The sequence below is a fragment of the Neophocaena asiaeorientalis genome, unplaced genomic scaffold (genome assembly GCF_003031525.2).
Source record: "Neophocaena asiaeorientalis asiaeorientalis breed wild unplaced genomic scaffold, Neophocaena_asiaeorientalis_V1.1 scaffold110, whole genome shotgun sequence".
In the NCBI taxonomy this organism is placed as follows: Eukaryota; Metazoa; Chordata; class Mammalia; order Artiodactyla; family Phocoenidae; genus Neophocaena; species Neophocaena asiaeorientalis.
Window position 1 is genome coordinate 6,673,012 of NW_020175053.1, and position 16,420 is coordinate 6,689,431.

Here is a 16,420-nt window from a genome sequence, read left to right on the forward strand (position 1 = left end):
TCTGCGGCATGTGGGATCTTCCTAGACCAGGGCTCAAACCCGTGTCCCCTCCATTGGCAGGTGGATTCTTAACCACTGTGCCACCAGGGAAGCCCCACAAGTCCTCTTAAGGAGAACCTACCTTCAATCAAGGCTTCAAAGAATTCTGACAGATACCATTCCAAGAAAAACTGAACTCGTCGTAAAAACACTGACAAAATGTGTAAGGAAATGAGGCCCCGTTAATAAGAGCTAGACCTGCCCAGACAGACTGTGGGTACTGGGATTATCTGGCACAGAACAGAAAATTCCAAAAAAGATCAAGTAGACCTGTATGGGAAAAGAATCTAAAAAAGATTGGATACATGTATGTGTATAACTGAATCACTTTGCTGTATAGCAGAAACTAACACAACATTGTAAATCAACTATACTCCAATAAAAATTAAAAAAAAAAAGATCAAGTAAGCTTTTAAAATTACTGAGTAACTTTTTGGTTTTTCTTTATAAACCACTTAATATATATTTACTTTAGTATATAAACTATTATGCAAGAAAAACAAAGTGGTTCATTAAGAGTTCAGACTTCTTCAGGACTTCCCTGGAGGTGCAGTGCTTAAGGCTCTGCACTTCCATTGCAGGGGGCACAGGTTCTATCCCTGGTTAGGGAACTTAGGTCCTGCAAGCGTCATGGTGCAGCCTTAAAAAAAAAAGACTTCAGACTTCTTAGACTACACTTGACTCTGGGCCTCCAGCACATGCGGCCCCTCTGGCTGAAACCGTTTCCTCGGGGAGTGGGAGGCCAGGTTCTCAGCTGGGTCTGAGGAGCAGACAAGACCAGACATGGCTGCTGGTGGGGGAGCCCCAGGGCTGGCGTCGGAGCTCAAGGCAGATGGTAGGCATCAGGATTCACCCCACGCCCCTGGTGTGAACTCGGCAGAGAATGGCTCTCCGCAAGGCCAGAGAGCCAGCACCACCGAGGGAGCGAGGGCGGTGGGACAGTAGCTGGGGTCTGCTGAGGCCATTCCCCAGGCGCAGCTCTGATGTGGCTGCTGAGGTGGGGGATACCAGGGCCTCGGAGCAGAGGACGTAGAAGCTGAAGCCACCAGGGAAGAAAGCTGGTGGGGAATCACAGCACAAGATCCCCAGTTGGCGGTTGCTAGTGGGAAGAAGGCTGGTCTGGTTGCAGCACAGAGCACACCTGCACCTCCCGTGGGAGCAGGTGGGCCATGAGGGTCACACACCAGGAGTGGGGCCAGGCTGGAGCCGCTCCTTCCTCCAGGGCTCTGCAGGCCCAGGCTGCTGTGTGATCAGCGAGATACTCACCTGCTTTGAAACAGAAAACACTGCTTCCACCTGGAAACTTCAGACCAACTCTGGGGGGCGTCCCATTTAAGAAGATCTCAGTAGACCTGATTGACTATAAGTTGGAGACCCCTGTTAGGAGGAGGGGTTGTTTGAGGCCACCGAGTGCTGTACAACAATGTCCCCAACCACACCTGTTGTCAAACACAAGTTCATGTGCCTGACACACAGTGAGGCCAAACAAACTGAAACATAGGAGTTTAGATCAGAGAACTAATCACAGTTTATCACAGGATATTGAATATAGTTCCCTGTGCTATACAGTAGGACCTTATTTTTTATGTATTTTATATATAGTAGTTTGTATCTGCTAATCCCAAGCTCCCAATCCATCCCTCCCCCAGGTAAGAGTCGTTTTGTTTGTTTGTTTTTGTTTTTGTATTTATTTTTGGCTGCGTTGGGTCTTTGTTGCTGCACGAGGGCTTTCTCTAGTTGTGGCAAGTGGGGGCTACTCTTTGTTGTGGTGTGCAGGCTTCTCATTGCGGTGGCTTCTCTTGTGTGGAGCACAGGCTCTAGGCACATGGGCTCAGTAGCTGTGGCTCGCAGGCTCAGTAGTTGTGGCACATGGGCTTAGTTGCTCCATGGCATGTGGGATCTTCCCGGACCAGGGCTCAAACCTGTGTCCCCTGTATTGGCAGGCGAATTCTTAACCACTGCGCCACCAGGGAAGTCCTGAGTAAGAGTTTTTATAGGTAAAATTTGGGGGGAAGTCTGCAGGGTGTGTGACCTTCCTCTGATTGGTTGGTGGGGAGGTAACAGGGTGGTGTTCCCAGAATCTCAATCATCAGTCTTATGGTTCTAACCCGTCTGGGGTCCACTGCTTGTGCTCAGCCTGAAGTCACCATCCTCCACCTGGGTGGGGGCTTTTGTCCTTCCTTGCAGAAGTACTCAGAGGTATATGTCAGACTGTTATGTGCCTCCCATGAGGAGGAGCCGGGCCCCTGCCCCATGCTGCACTGTTGCTGCTTTCTGCATTCCCTCACTCCCTAATTAGTATCAATAATTGAATCTGCCCTTTGGAACTCAGGGAAGGTCTAGGAGGCTGAAGCCATTTTCCTACAAACAAGAAGCAGGGACACGGAAAGGCTTTTGTGCCTGGGAGGGCCCCACAGGGTCATGCTCGGTTTCAGTTCCCCCTTTTCTTTGATACGTGTCAATCTTGAGGGAACAGGTGTTGGACAAGAAAAGGGAATAACATTTTGCACAGAGAGGTTCATCATAAACTCGGCAGAGGGGACTTCCCTGGTGGTGCAGTAGTTAAGAATCCGCCTGCCAATGCAGGGGACACGGGTTCAATTCCTGGTCCGGGAAGATCCCACATGCCGTGGAGCAGCTAAGCCCGTGCACCACAACTACTGAGGCTGTGCTCTAGAGCCCGTGAGCCACGACTACTGAAGCCTGCACGCCTAGAGCCTGTGCTCCACAGCAAGAGAAGCCACCGCAATGAGAAGCCCACACAACGCAACAAAGAGTAGCCCCTGCTCACCGCAACTGGAGAAAGCCTGCACGTGGCAACGAAGACCCAACGCAGCCCTAAATAAATAAATAAACACTCCTTAAAAATAAATAAATAAAATAAACTTGGCAGAGGAGCTGGGTTGTGGGGGAACTTGGTTTCATGCTCACCTGGCTTCCACCCTGGTCACCTCCACACCCTCAGCCTGCCTTGTCCTCTGGGATGACTAGGAGAACCCTGTAAGCAAAGGCCCAGGGGAGCTCCATGTTGGTTAATCAGCTCCAGAAATTGTGCTAATAGGATGGAATTATCAGTGTTATAAGCAGCATCCCAACTTAAAGTATTTTCTAAAATCGTATCACCTTATTGGCATAATCAGTGTCAGTTGGCGTTGTTGGTTTTCTGTGGTCGGTTGGCAGGAAGATTCTCGAAGCTCTCTGACAATATCAGAATCATCTGTGAGTAGGAAAAAGTTTGTAAAGATGTGCACATGGTTTAGCTTCAATGAATGTGTGAAGCATTGTTTAATAAAGAAGTCCAATCAGTAGCAAGGCGTTAATTAAACAGTATATATGTCATGACTCTACCTACCCTGCTGTCCAGAATGAACAGACAGAGCTACAGGAGAGGGTGTTTCCAGTTTCAGTGGTAAACAGCACAACCCCATCTGTATGTGTGAGTGTGCAGGTCCAGAGTTTGCTGGTGACACATCACACAGAAAACACGGGCCAAGATCACGCCCCAGGGTAGCGACCAGTCATCTCTGGGTGCTGATTACTTTTATCTGCGTTTTCTGCCTCTTGCTCCAAGAAAACTTGTACTGCATGCCACAGGTGGGGAGGTGGGAAAGCTCCAAGAAGATGGCTCTGCTGGCGGTGGTCCTCCCGGTCAGCCCTGGAGAGGCCTGCAGCCTGACGGCCTCGCCAGAGCCCTTTGGAGCAGAAGCCTCTTCTGCTCAAGAACAAGGGGCTCCAGACTCTTGCATCTTCCCATACATGGAAAAGCACTAAATTCCTTAACTTGAGATATCTGGTTTCCTTTAATTAACAGTAATCTTTTGATGTGCAGACTACCTGCCCTTTGTTGCAAAACTCCTATATATCCTGACTCCCCCATCTCCTCAGAGCAGTTCGCTCAGGGTTACTTGAGATGCTGCCTCCTGGGCTTGAAGTCCTAAAAATTTCCACTGAATAAAACAGAACTCTCAAAAAAAAACAAATAAAGAACAAGGGGCTCTTTCTTCACTTCCTGACATCAGCATCGTGGGTACACACGGTATGTGCCGGGAGCACAAGTACAGTTAAGATAATCATCAGCGCCACCTGCACGGACAGCCCTGGGGACCCCATCAAACCCTCTGTGCACCCAAACCCACCCCCGTCCCCTGAGCAGGCCTGGCAGGATCAGGGAGTCCTCCTCACCCCACTTTTCCAACACCCGCCTGGCCTGTGGGTCAGATGCGCCCCCACGTCCCCCCACCCCCAGCTTCGTGAAGCTCACCAGGTCTCCGCTTGTTCAGAATCCACCTGCGAAAGCCCCAGTGCTGGTGTTCCGGCGTTGGCGCTTAAGCACTGCAGACAAAGGGGCGGTTGTCACCCAGATGGTAGGCTGATGACCCCTCTGTAAATGAACCCCAACTGGCATATGAGACATCCTGGGCCCCATTGCCAGCTGGTATTTGGGGTTTTCCAAGTGCCCTCCCCTCTCGTGTCCTGGGACCTTCAAAAGCCCTATCAGTCCCCATGGGACCACCCTTGGGTGACTTGCTGAGACCAGTGGGCTGGTGGTGACAGAGCCATAGCCACACCCATGGGGCCTTAGGGACAGAGGCTGTGCAACGGTCCAGGAGGGGGACCCCGGGAGACCTTTGGAACGGTGGGGCCTTTGTGCTGGTGCTGTAGTTACACTTTGCTGCTGGGTGGTTCACAGGCGGATGCCGTGGTGTGCAGTGCCTGGGCCTCCCTTGGGCTGTGGTCACGGGGGTGGGATCGGTCAGGGCAGCCTGGAGATGTGACCCTGCTCAGCAGTGTTTCCCATGGAGCTTGAGCCCCAGCCCCGCCCCCCACAACTGAGGGGCAGGAGCCTGGGGGGGCTTAATGAGTCCCAGGACTCGGGGACCTGTGAGCCTGTGAAGCTGCCTGCCACCAAGGTCCGGTGACATGAGATTTCCTATTGCGTAGAAGTTCTCGAAATGAATTGTAAAGCAAACAGTGGAGGGTATTGAAGCAGCCCGGAGGCTGGCAAATAGAACACTCACCGTTCAGCAAATGTTTGAGCACCTACTGTGTGCTGGGCATTATTCCAGGTAATGGTTATCAGTGGGCAAAACAGAAAAAACCCTATTCGGTTGAATTCACATTCAGTGAGGTTGACAGGTGACAGACACAGTGTTTGAAGGGGGTGAGTTTTGGGGGTGGGGCAGGTGCGGGGGCCACGGTGCCAATGGAGCTTCACAGCAGGGCCATCAAGGCAGCTCAGTGAGAAGGCGGCCCTGAGCAGAGCCCAGAGGAATCCAGGGGCCTGGTCTTGGGGACATTTGAAGGGAGTGTCAGCGGCCAGGGCAGGTAAAGGCAGAAACGTGCCAGATGTTCAAAGAAGGGCCTTGGGGGTAGGGGCGGGGGTCACAGGCTGTCATCAGGCCTCAGGTCATACTTGCAGTGGGACCTGGGACCTGAGGTGAGGGGCCTGCTGCTGAGAACAGGCTTCAGGGGTGGGAGCCAGGAGCCCTCGGGTGGTGCTGACTCGAGTGAGAGGCCATCAGTGATCCTTCGGGGTGAGAGGGCGGCCATCCCCACGTGCACATGGATTGGGTGTGGAGTGACAGAAGCCAAGGATGACTGCTTTGGCACTTGAACATCAGAAACAGAGGGTTATCATCACTGATGGGGAAGACTAAAGCAGAGACGGCTGGAGGGCAGGACAGGAGCTTGTCTGGGACAAGCTGAGGGGGTTCAAGGGGGGCTGCTCAGGTGGTGGGGGGCCTGGCCGACTGGACAGTGCTGTGAGGCCAAGGGCCTGGACAAGAAGGCCAGGGCCCCTTCCCGAGTGGAAAACCGGGCCCTGGGCCTCTTGACTCATCTGGGAAGCTTGAGGGCCAACCCTCCTGGAACAACCCCCTGGGCTCTCCCAGGGGAGTCCATGGGCCCAGCTCAGACTGTCCAGCTCCTCTCCTCAGCCCTGGTCTCATGGAGGGAGGGGACGGCTGTCTCTGCTTGGTCCCGGCTGGTCTGGTCTCTCCCAGATCTGAGTATGTGCCGGACACGTGACTTTCTTCTCACCCAGGTGCTTGTTTGGAGTCCCAGACACACAGTTGCTCTTGTCTGGAGAACACAGTGTGACCACCCTGCAGCCCCATGGCTACGCCTTACCCTCTTCCCTCCCTGTCCATGTGTCTGCACAGGCCTGTGAGCACTGCACGGGCAGCATCTGGGAATTCCTGGAGGAAGGGCGGGGGGCAGCTTGTCCTCAGATGGCTGTTGCGGGGGGTGAGTCCCAGGTGTCAGTTGACTGGTCTCCTTAAGAGGGATGGGCAGCCTGGACTAGCTGAAAGCAGGAAGCACTGCCTTGTCTTGGCAGTGTCCCCATGTCCAGAAGAGGACTCAGCTGCACCCATGGACTGCTGTCACTGTCTACCACTCTGGTGCCTTGGCGGCCAAGTGCCCACTTGAAGGCACAGGGCTGCAGCGGAGGCTGGGGTCCACCAGGGTCCCCCGCCCCATCTCTGCCTGGTTACAGAGGTCATGGTGGGTGCCCTGTGTGCCCGGCCTCAGCTCTAACTCTCCTGGAGGCTGTGTGCTTGCTGCCCAGCCCCCCACCAAACTCAGGCCCAGCCCGCACGCAGCCTGTCAGGCAGGCACTCGGCACTCCCTCCTCTTTGCAGGTGGACAGACTGGATGCCCCAGACAGACTGTGGCAGTGAGAGGAGCACATGGTGGCACCTGCCCCTCTGCTGTTTGGTAGGGGGCAGCTCGTAGCCCCTAGTCCCCTGGGGAGGGGAGGAGAGTGGGGCAGTGATTGACACCGCCTGCCCTTCCCTGGCTGGGTTTCGGGCAGGGTGGGATGGCCAGGGAGGACAAAGGTCAGTGCTCCAGGACTGCTGGACTGGCATGGCCTCATCTTCCCAGATCTGCATGCCTGGCGGCTGCCCAGCTACAAACACTGCTGTGTCATCCCCTCCCCCCCGCCCCCCACTGCCTGGCCCCAGGCAACAAATGCCTGGCCCCAGGCAACAAGCCTGCGCTTGCTCTGCACTGGAAAGCTGCCTGGATGGCCTGGCCGTGAGCAGTCAGAGCGGTTGGTGTCCTCTACACAGAGGCTGCAGGAGGGACACAGGCCTGAAGTTTGTGGGCAGGCGGCACGGAGCCTCAGGCCTCCCACACCTGTGTCCTCCATACTCAGGCCCACCCAGCATTAATGTCAGTCTGTTTCTTAATATTTTGATGGACATGCATGGACGCAGCCCACTGAGCTAAGTAGGTGTCTGTGTGGGGACTAGGTTACAGCCTGGCCAGCCCTCCAGGGGCCCCACAACAGCAACTCCCACCATCCCTGCAGCCCCTGTGTGGTCTGGGCTGGCCTGAACCCTGCTCCTTGGACCCCTGGCCACTCGGGGGCAGCAGGAGTCCTCACCCTGGGCCTCTTCTTCCGCAGGCCGCCGCTACGCAGACAACAGGCCCACTGCAGGCCCGGCCTGCCGAATCCCCCGCCGGCTCCCTTGTGCAGCTTCCGTGGGGAGGGCGCCGGGTGCAGCACCCTCTACGGGTCACTAACCTCCCCAAGGAGCGCGTCACCCCAGAAGCGCAGAGAACCCACGGGAGACGGGACGCCTGGACGTCATTTATTTTGCTGGAGCCCAGTGATGGCAGCCTCTGAGCCGCCCGGGGCCTGGGGCGGCCACTGACTGCCCGAGGCAACCGCTGCGGCCGCCGCGCAGGAGGTGGACTCCGACCTCTGGGCCCTCTGGCTGGAGCCTGCACTTTTGGGGAGTCGAGCGCAAGTACTCCCAGGCGCAGGGGAACGGCGCCCTGTCCACTCCGCGCTGGCAGAGCTGCCCCCACCCAACGGGTCACTTTGCGGACCCGCTGGACAGAACGTGTAACTCGCACATTAAATGAAAGTCTGTTTATCCGGGCCGAGCTTCCCCGCCGGTGCTGGCGTGGGCGGGAGGGGCCAGAAGAGCTGCGGAGCCTCTTGTGGGGGGAGGGCGGTGAGCAGGGTTTGTCAGGGGTCTTCTCTCCACCGTATGCGCCGCCCGGAGCTTGGAATCCCGCGGCGGCCCCGCCCTCCCGGTAGGGAGGGGGCGGCCCCACGCGCCCCGGGGGCGGGAGGTGGGTCCAGGACACCGGCTTTGCCGCGCTTCCGGGCGGGCCCGGGCCCCTCCGCGTGTCCCCCCGGGCCCCCCCGCTAGGACCGCGGGAGGGGCGTGGGCCTGGCTCCCGGGAGACGGGCAAAGTCCGGGCGGGGGCAGGGGAGGGGCACGCCGGCAGGGAGGAAGAGGGGTCTCAGCGCGGTCCGGGTCTCGGTCCTTCCCCGCAGGCGGCCTGGCGGGTGGCATCGAAATCTGCATCACCTTTCCCACCGAGTATGTGAAAACGCAGCTACAGCTGGACGAGCGCTCGCACCCACCGCGCTACCGGGGCATCGGTGAGTGGGGGCAGCCGGCGGGGGCGGGCAGGCCGGCGGGTGGGGTCGCTGACCGCCCCCTCCCCCAGGGGACTGCGTGCGGCAGACTGTCCGCAACCATGGCGTCCTGGGCCTGTACCGCGGCCTCAGCTCCCTGCTCTACGGCTCCATTCCGAAGGCGGCTGTCAGGTGAGGCGGGCTCGGGGCCCCGGGGCCGCGGGAGGGAGTCCCGGCCCCGCGCCGTCCGCTCTCATGCCTCTGCCTCCCACCCCAGGTTCGGGATGTTCGAGTTTCTCAGCAACCACATGCGGGACGCCCAGGGACGGCTGGACAGCACGCGCGGGCTGCTGTGCGGCCTGGGCGCTGGTGTGGCCGAGGCCGTGGTGGTCGTGTGTCCCATGGAGACCATCAAGGTGGGCAGGTCTCGGTAGGGGACAGGCGTGAGAGAGGGCCGGGGTGGTGGTCTTGTGCCCGGTGGAGACCATCAAGGTGGGCAGGGGTCTGCCTGGGGAGCCTGGAGCAGAAGGCCCGCTGGAAGAGCCTTCTGTGGACTGGACTCTATTCTGGAGGCAGTGGGAAGACAAGGTCTTAAAAAACTTACGAGCACAAACCATAAGGTAACACGTGTTTGCTGCCTAAGTTGTGGGGAAAAACCAGCAGACATGACGGCAGAGGCTCCTCGGTAAGGCGGCCCTCTTGCTCCTGGGGCCACGTGTCTCAGAGGCCAGGTGTGCCCTTGCCCTGACCCTTGGGAGCCAGCGCCTTTGCTTCCCTCTTTCTCAGGTGAAGTTCATCCATGACCAGACCTCCCCCAGCCCCAAATACAGAGGATTCTTCCACGGGGTCAGGGAGATCGTGCGGGAACAAGGTGAGCCACTCAGCCTTACCCTCAGGTGGGGTTAGGGACCTGGGTCCGGCTGGAAAGGGCTGGCACCTCCCCTTCCTGCCTTGGCGCTCCTGCGGGCCGGGGCCTGGAGGCGTCAGTGTGACCGCAGTGCCTGCCCGCCCCAGGGCTGAAGGGGACGTACCAGGGCCTCACGGCCACCGTGCTGAAGCAGGGATCCAACCAGGCCATTCGATTCTTCGTCATGACCTCCTTGCGCAACTGGTACCGAGGTGCGTCTGTTCCCCAAGACCCTACCTCCAGGCCTGGAACCCAGCCCTTGTCCTCCATCCCCTTCTGACCGCAGCCCTCACGCCCATCCAGGGGACAACCCCGACAAGCCCATGAACCCGCTCATCACTGGCGTGTTTGGAGCCATCGCGGGCGCAGCCAGTGTCTTCGGGAACACTCCGCTGGACGTGATCAAGACCCGGATGCAGGTGGGGGCGGGGCCTGGGCGGGGCCGGGAAGGGGTGGGACTGGCTGCTGAATCCCGCAGCTGCTGGTGTTCTGCAGGGCCTGGAGGCGCACAAGTACCGCAACACGTGGGACTGCGGCCTGCAGATCCTGAGGAACGAGGGGCCCAAAGCGTGAGTGGGGGAGGGGCAGGGCTGCCGTCCCCACCCCAGGCCCCCGCCTTCCAGCCTTCCACCTGGGCCACACCTCACCTCCTGTCCACCCACCCCAGGCCCTCCCTTTGTCCTGTACCCCGGGAGTCTGCTCTTTCTGCTCTTGCTCCTCCCTCGGATCTCTGGACCCACCCACACTTTCCAGACAAGCTGGCTTCCTCTTCTCTTCACCCTCTTCCCTCAGGTTCTACAAGGGCACCGTCCCCCGCCTGGGCCGGGTGTGCCTGGACGTGGCCATCGTGTTCGTCATCTACGACGAGGTGGTGAAGCTGCTCAACAAAGTGTGGAAGACAGACTGAGCCCCGGGGTCTGCGCATGGGCTGCCCCCAGCGCCCCCTTCTCACAGTTCCAGTGCAGTCGTGCCAAAAGGCCCCCTTCTCCTGTCCCTTACAGTCCATGGCCCAGGGCTGTCCCCTGTGGCCATCGGATCCATGTGTCCCCTGTGGTCTGTATGACACCACCGTGGTGTCCATGTGTCCAGCTGAGACCGGGTGTTCCTCTGGCCTGTGAATCTGTGCCCACTTGTCCACGTGCTTACTCGTATGCCTGTGTTTCATGTTTCGTGTTCTGTGACCCTGTGCCCCACTTCCCGGGGTGCCTGTGTGGCCTGGGTCACGGCCCTGTAGCCATGGCCTGGTCCCAGCCCGGTGCCTTCCACCCTGGGCAGCAGGGGCATCACCCCAGCCTACCACAGCTGCCTCCGGGCCTCAGCCTGGCCTCACTGCATTCCAGGGGCTGCGTACTCCCCGCTTCTCCCGCCACTGGCCTTAACCAGCCCTTGGGCCCTCCCTCCGCCCAGGACAGGGTGGCACCTGCCACTCTCAGGACCACCCTTCCAAGGCAGAATAAACTGGATCCTGTTGCAGCCTCTTGTCCCTGTGTCAGCCCATCTGTGGGTGGGCAGTGGTGGCCACACCTCTGCCAAGGGCAGGCCCACTCCTCATCCGAGGACATTGTTGGGGCCAGGCAGGCTGGTGGGCAAGCGAGCTGTGGCCACAGTGTTAGCCCCTTGGGAGGCCTGATGCCAGGCCAAGGAACATCTGGCCTCCATCCAGGCCTTGCCTGTGGCCTGGGGGCAAGATCCTGCAGGGTCACCTGGCAGGCAACATTGAGTGGGCAGAGGAGAGCTGCCCCACACTGGTGGCTACACCTGGAGACAGTGCTCTCGGGCTCTTATCTGTCCTGCAGCCTGTGGCCCAGCCCAGCTTACCCCCTCATGGTTTCCCTGTGATGGTCTGCTCAAGGGACACTGCTTTGGGGTGACCAATTTTTGGTCCCCTGAGACTCTGAGCACAAGGTCCTTTGGTTTTTTTTTTTTTGGCTGCGTTGGGTCTTCTTTGCTGCATGTGGGCTTTCTCCAGTTGCAGGGAGCAGGGCTACTCTTCGTTGCAGTGCATGGGCTTCTCATTGCGGTGGCTTCTCTTGTGGAGCACAGGCTCTAGGCGCACAGGCTTCAGGAGTTGCGGCACGCGGGCTCAGTACTTGTGGCTCCTGGGCTCTAGAGCGCAGGCTCAGTTGTTGTGGCGCACGGGCTTAGTTGCTCCGCAGCATGTGCTCGAACCCGTGTCTCCTGCATTGGCAGGCGGATTCTAAACCACAGCGCCACCAGGGAAGTCCAGGAGGTCCTTTCTTAATCCTTCACTTAGGCTGGGAGGTAGCAGCCCTGGGGCAGGAAGGGGTGGGCACTTAGAGCCCTCACCCCACAGCTCAACCTCAGGAAGGTGTCCCTCTTGCTGAAGACCCCCTATCCCGGGATCCAGGCACAGCTGGGAGCCCAGCCCAGCATGGGGGCCAAAGAACCCTGAACTGGAGGGCCCCTGTGGCCCAGATCTGGCTGGGAACCACCACCCACAAGCCAGGTGGAGGAGGGCTGAACAGGATGGGATAAGCCGGTGCCCTAGGCTGTGAGGGGGCGAAGGACCTTCCTGTCCAAGGGACTACACGGCAAAAGCCACACAAAGGGCTTAGCTCAGACTGGGAAATAACCTCCCCGCAGGAGACTCTCAGCAAGCAGGTCCCATTCCTGGAGCTGCTCCTGGGAGAGAGTTCCTCACCCCAGCAACCTCACACAGCACCTAGTGTCTGGGGCAGATCTGGGGGCCGAGGGTGGGCTTGAAGGGGGCAAGGGAATGTGGTTTTGAAGGACCAGGCTGTGTGTGTGCCCTCAGTGCTCACAGGAGATGTAGGAGAAAGGGCTCAGCAGCAAAGCTTCCCTGTTCACAGGCTGAGGCAAGCCACCTAATCTTCATTTCCCAACCTGTGAAATGAGGTGACACAAGAACCCACTCCAGTGGGCTATGAGGCTGGAATGATGTAATGTCTGTAAGGCACTTAGAACAATGCTTTGCACAGAGTGAACCCTCACGGGAGACTGCTGGCAGTGCCCCAGGGTCCCAGGTAGTTCCTAGAGCGGGCAGAGCCCAGGAGCTGGGCCCTGAGGGGACTCAGTGTCCTGGAATTCTGAACTCTAGGAATGGCGTCTGCTCATTGACTGCACCCCAAGTCCTGTCCCCATCCCCTTTCACGAGGAGGAAGGGGACAGGCTACTCTGAACTGAAAGAAGGGCATGGGGATCTGTACCCAGGAGGAGCAGGGACACCTCTCTTGTGCCACACAGCACAAGGTGGACAGCAGGTAGCCCAGCCAGAAAAGTTGGTTGAGCTGGGCCTGTGTCCCCTGGGGCTGTGAGCCTGGAGAATCCACCAGCCCCAGTGGACCACTGGTCCCCGACCCTGGCCCCGCCTGTTCACAGGTAGCTGGAATAAGTCGGCAGCCTCAGTTCCTGGAACTGTGACCTGAGGGGGGGCGGGGTCTCTGAGCTGAGAGAAGACCAGCAAGGCTGGAGGGAAGTGAGCAGGTGGAGAGTGGCTAGAGAGGCAGGCAGATGCCTGGAGGGAGCTCAGCTGCATTTAACCAAGATCTTGAAGGCTGCAGGGAGGAGGCTGATGGCAGGGGACCTTGCCTTTGCAGCACTGGGGCAAAGGGGCAGAATGATGTGGGCAGATCTTTGAGCAGTCGGGAGACAAAAGAATCAACTTCCAGGGTGATCCCCCACCAACCTGGACACAGGCCAGGGCGAGCCCCAGGAGGTGACTGGGCCTGCATATCAGAGGAGAGATGTGAGCTGAGTGTGGAGACTCCAGGTCACCATATGCTGCCCACAGCCAGAGCCTCTGTGCCCAGCTGGAAGCCACTCAGCCTCAGGCAGCCTTCACCATCTGGCATCATCTTGAGCCTGGGATCATCACAAAATGTGCCCTGGACAATGGCCTCAGACACAGGCCAAGGGAGCAAAGGGTGAGGTGGTGGCCACTCCTGGGACAGGGCTTGGCCAACCTCCAGCCCCATCACAGAGGCCCTCAGGCAGCTGCCCTCCAGGGGCCCCCGCCCCCACCTCCTTGAGGCCTCTCCTCCCCCACTATTGCACAAGCGTCCTCTGGTTTTTCCATGTCCTTGTGTAGGTGATGAATGGCAATCAGAGCTTAGTACACACACACAAAGAGTCACTCCTGACAAATGGGTCTCTCTCCTTTTAGCCAACAAAGAGAAATCTGTTTTTTGGGTTGTAACCTCAGCCTTCACAGCAAACACAATCTGAGCTGAGGACGCCAGAGTATTTTCCTCACTGACATTCTACTTCCTACGTGTTCTCAGATTCCCTGGACCAGGATCCTTTGTATAAGTCACAGAATCGGGGGGTGGGTCTGAGGATCTCCTGCCTCCTTAAGATCTAGCAACAGAGCCAAGGAGAGAGATGCAGGCACAGTGGAGAACTAGCCGAAAAGGACAATGGGAGGACCACAGAGAACACTAGGATCGTGGACAAACGTAGCCTAGGCCAACAGAGTGGGTGAACCATGGAAAACATGGTGGCCCCTGGTGTGGCCTTGTAGCTCTCCTCTTCCCACGCCCATCTGGCGAATATCCCTAAGAGTAACCTCCCCTCTGCTCAGATTGGTCTAGGCCCTGACGCCTGACACTCCCCAACTGTTGTCACTTTTGTTTCCTCAGCCTGGCCAGCCACTCCCACTTATTCCTCCATTGGCTGGGCCTGGCCCGGTGTCCCCACTTGGCCACAGGACTGTCATCTCCCGAGTGACCTCCAGAGATGGGCCATCCCAGCGCCCTTGCTCAGCAGCCGGCAGTGGCCTGCCGCCCAACCCCCCGCTGAAAAGCGGTCTAGGGCTCAAGCTCTCGGGCCAACAGGCCTGTCTGTCCCTGGCGGCCCTCCAGGCTGACCGCACCCTGGAGCCCCGCCTCCAGCCCACTATCCTCGCGGCCCGAGGGAACACCCCCCGACCCAGGGCTGTGATCGGGGAGGTAAAGAAACATCCGCGACCGGGGCCGGGGCGCGGGGAGAAGCTGTGCCCGCGTGCCGTCAGCTAAAGGCCGCAGACCTTCAGGGCGACTCAGCTCCCAGCCTCGGAGATCCGGAGACACTCGGGAAGTTTTCCGGACCCGCTCGTGAGGGAGGAACCGAATTCCCCGGGGCGGGAACCCGCGACGCCGGCAGGGAGCTCGAGGCCTGGCCTCAAAGAGAGAGAACCGAGGCTGGGGGGAGCGGCGCCGCTCACGCCTGGAATTCGTGCGGCGCGCGCTGATGGCGTCACTGCGCGCCCGGCCGGCGCAGGCCCGCGCATGCGCTCGGCCGGCAATGTGAAGGCCCCTCCTGCTCACTGCCGCCAGGCCCAGGTCTTCGGAGCGGATCGCCTGTGCCCCGACCTCGTCTGCAGCGTCCAACAGTCAGCGCTCGGCCGGCGCAGCCACCATCGCCCACCCTCCCCAACGTCCAACGCCCATGCTGGACGCTGCCACGGGCGCTCCTGACGCGCCTGCCTGAGGCTCACCCCTGTATCTTCCTCCCCGTGCAGCTTTTTGCTCTAAAGTCCCCAGTCTCAGCCACGGGAAAGGACATAGGGTCGCGGGATGGGACCAGGAGTTCCACCAGCCTCTCCACTGATGGCGCCGCCCAGTCCTCCACTGATGGCCTGCCTGGCCATCTCCAGCCCAGCCACCTGTTTCCAGTCGTGGACTCAAGTAAGGCACGGTGACCATGGCACATCCCCATGGAAGAGGCGCCCAGGGCAACCATATGGTGCATGCACACCCCTCTAAGTCCCCCACTCCCAGAGCCCGTCATTACCAACGCAGGAGAAGGAGTGGGGCCTGGGGCATGTCCCTCCAGAAGGCAGCAGTAAACACAGGTGGCACCCCTGGTCAGTGGGCCTCCTGCCAGGACCTTTCCTCCTCTCAGTCAGCCCCACTTCTCGGATGGGAAAACCCAGGCAGAGACAGAGGACCTCTCTGGGATCTATGGAGGCCCAGGTCTGCACAGTCCTCACCCTGCCCCACCTAATGAGGAGCTGAAGATAAGCGGTTGGGGAGGCCGCAGGTGGCATCACATCAGCCGGCTCAGGGGTCCACACCCTGGGATGGGATTCCAAGGGAGAGATGGAGGGTCTGCAAGCAGTGGCTCCTCCCTGACCTCGGACAGCATCCTCTTGGTCTGCGACCTGCTTCCTGGCCTTGTGGGATGGGGAGGGGTGTGTGCCTTGCTCAGTGGGTAGGCCGGCACCAAGTCCACAAGGGGTGAATAGAGCCAGACGTGGAGTGCAGAGGGGAACAGGATGGGGAGGAGCCGGCCAGGAGAAGGGAAGGGGTCCCTGAGGACAGGCAGGGGCTGTGCCCTGACCTCCCGCAGAGGCTGGCAGAGGTGGAGGCTGCAGCCAAGACCCAGGCTCCACTCATACCTGCTGGGCCAGGTGCACGCATAACCCGTTGGCCTGAGGGACCAAAGGGTTCATCCCTTCCTCTGGTTCTCGGGACCGGGCTTGGCCCAGTCACCGCTGGGAAAACCGAGACCAGCCCGGGGCCTGGACTGCAGAGCTCCAGCGGCCGCTCCACCGAGGGGTCCCCCGCGTGCGCGTCCCGCTGACAATTGAGCGGCCAAAGCAGATTAACCCTCGTGCTAATCCCCGCTAATGGTTTCAGAATCCCAGGCGCCGAGCGGCTAAGCCGGCCTTTCTCCGCGGCGCGGCCGGCCCTCCCCGGCGGCCTCAGCCCGCGGCCGCGCGATGCTATCTCGGCCCCGCCGCGCTAATCCCCGCGCTCGCTTTCTTCCCGGGCCCGCTCGAGATCGGCCGATTGGCCCTTGATTACGGCTGCTATCGAGGGCCTCTTTGTGCTGTGGGCCCTAAATCCCCTAATTCCGTGATAAAGGAGGCATTAGCGGGCGTTTGCTGCTGAGAAAGGCACCGGCATGAAAGAAAGCAATCAGGGGAATCCTGATGGCCTCGCCTGTCCCGCCGGGGAGGGGGCAGGAAAGGGGGCCCGGGTGGGCGCTGCGGGGAGAAGGAGGGTGGGGGCCACTTCCCACCTTCATCCCGAGTCCGCCTTCCCCAGCCCCGAGCTGCGCCCAGGACCCCTCCCCGCCCCCACCCTGGCTGCCGAGGGACCACGCTCCCCGCCTCCCCTCTGGCCTCACCT

General features: G+C 59.5%; 3 protein-coding genes across 3 annotated transcripts in view; all 3 read left to right on the forward strand.

Annotated features, from left to right (window-relative positions):
• The window catches only part of CLTCL1 (clathrin heavy chain like 1), a 31,010-nt gene extending 23,004 nt beyond the window's left edge, over positions 1 to 8,006 (forward strand). Inside the window, exon 3 of the mRNA XM_024763852.1 lies at positions 7,451 to 8,006. Coding sequence (XP_024619620.1) covers positions 7,451 to 7,700 — 250 coding nt within the window. The 3' untranslated portion in view covers positions 7,701 to 8,006. The remainder of the gene's footprint in view (positions 1 to 7,450) is intronic.
• Positions 8,007 to 8,042: 36 nt separating this feature from the next.
• On the forward strand, positions 8,043 to 10,792 carry SLC25A1 (solute carrier family 25 member 1). The gene is made up of 9 exons (XM_024763673.1): positions 8,043 to 8,088; positions 8,243 to 8,443; positions 8,512 to 8,611; positions 8,697 to 8,835; positions 9,206 to 9,290; positions 9,434 to 9,538; positions 9,630 to 9,745; positions 9,822 to 9,895; positions 10,119 to 10,792. Exons 1-9 carry the CDS (start codon positions 8,043 to 8,045, stop codon positions 10,231 to 10,233), a joined length of 981 nt encoding a protein of 326 aa, XP_024619441.1. The 3' UTR covers positions 10,234 to 10,792.
• Positions 10,793 to 14,604: 3,812 nt separating this feature from the next.
• GSC2 (goosecoid homeobox 2) overlaps positions 14,605 to 16,420 on the forward strand; it is an 11,810-nt gene continuing 9,994 nt past the window's right edge. The window contains exon 1 of the mRNA XM_024763851.1: positions 14,605 to 14,971. Coding sequence (XP_024619619.1) covers positions 14,861 to 14,971 — 111 coding nt within the window. The 5' untranslated portion in view covers positions 14,605 to 14,860. The remainder of the gene's footprint in view (positions 14,972 to 16,420) is intronic.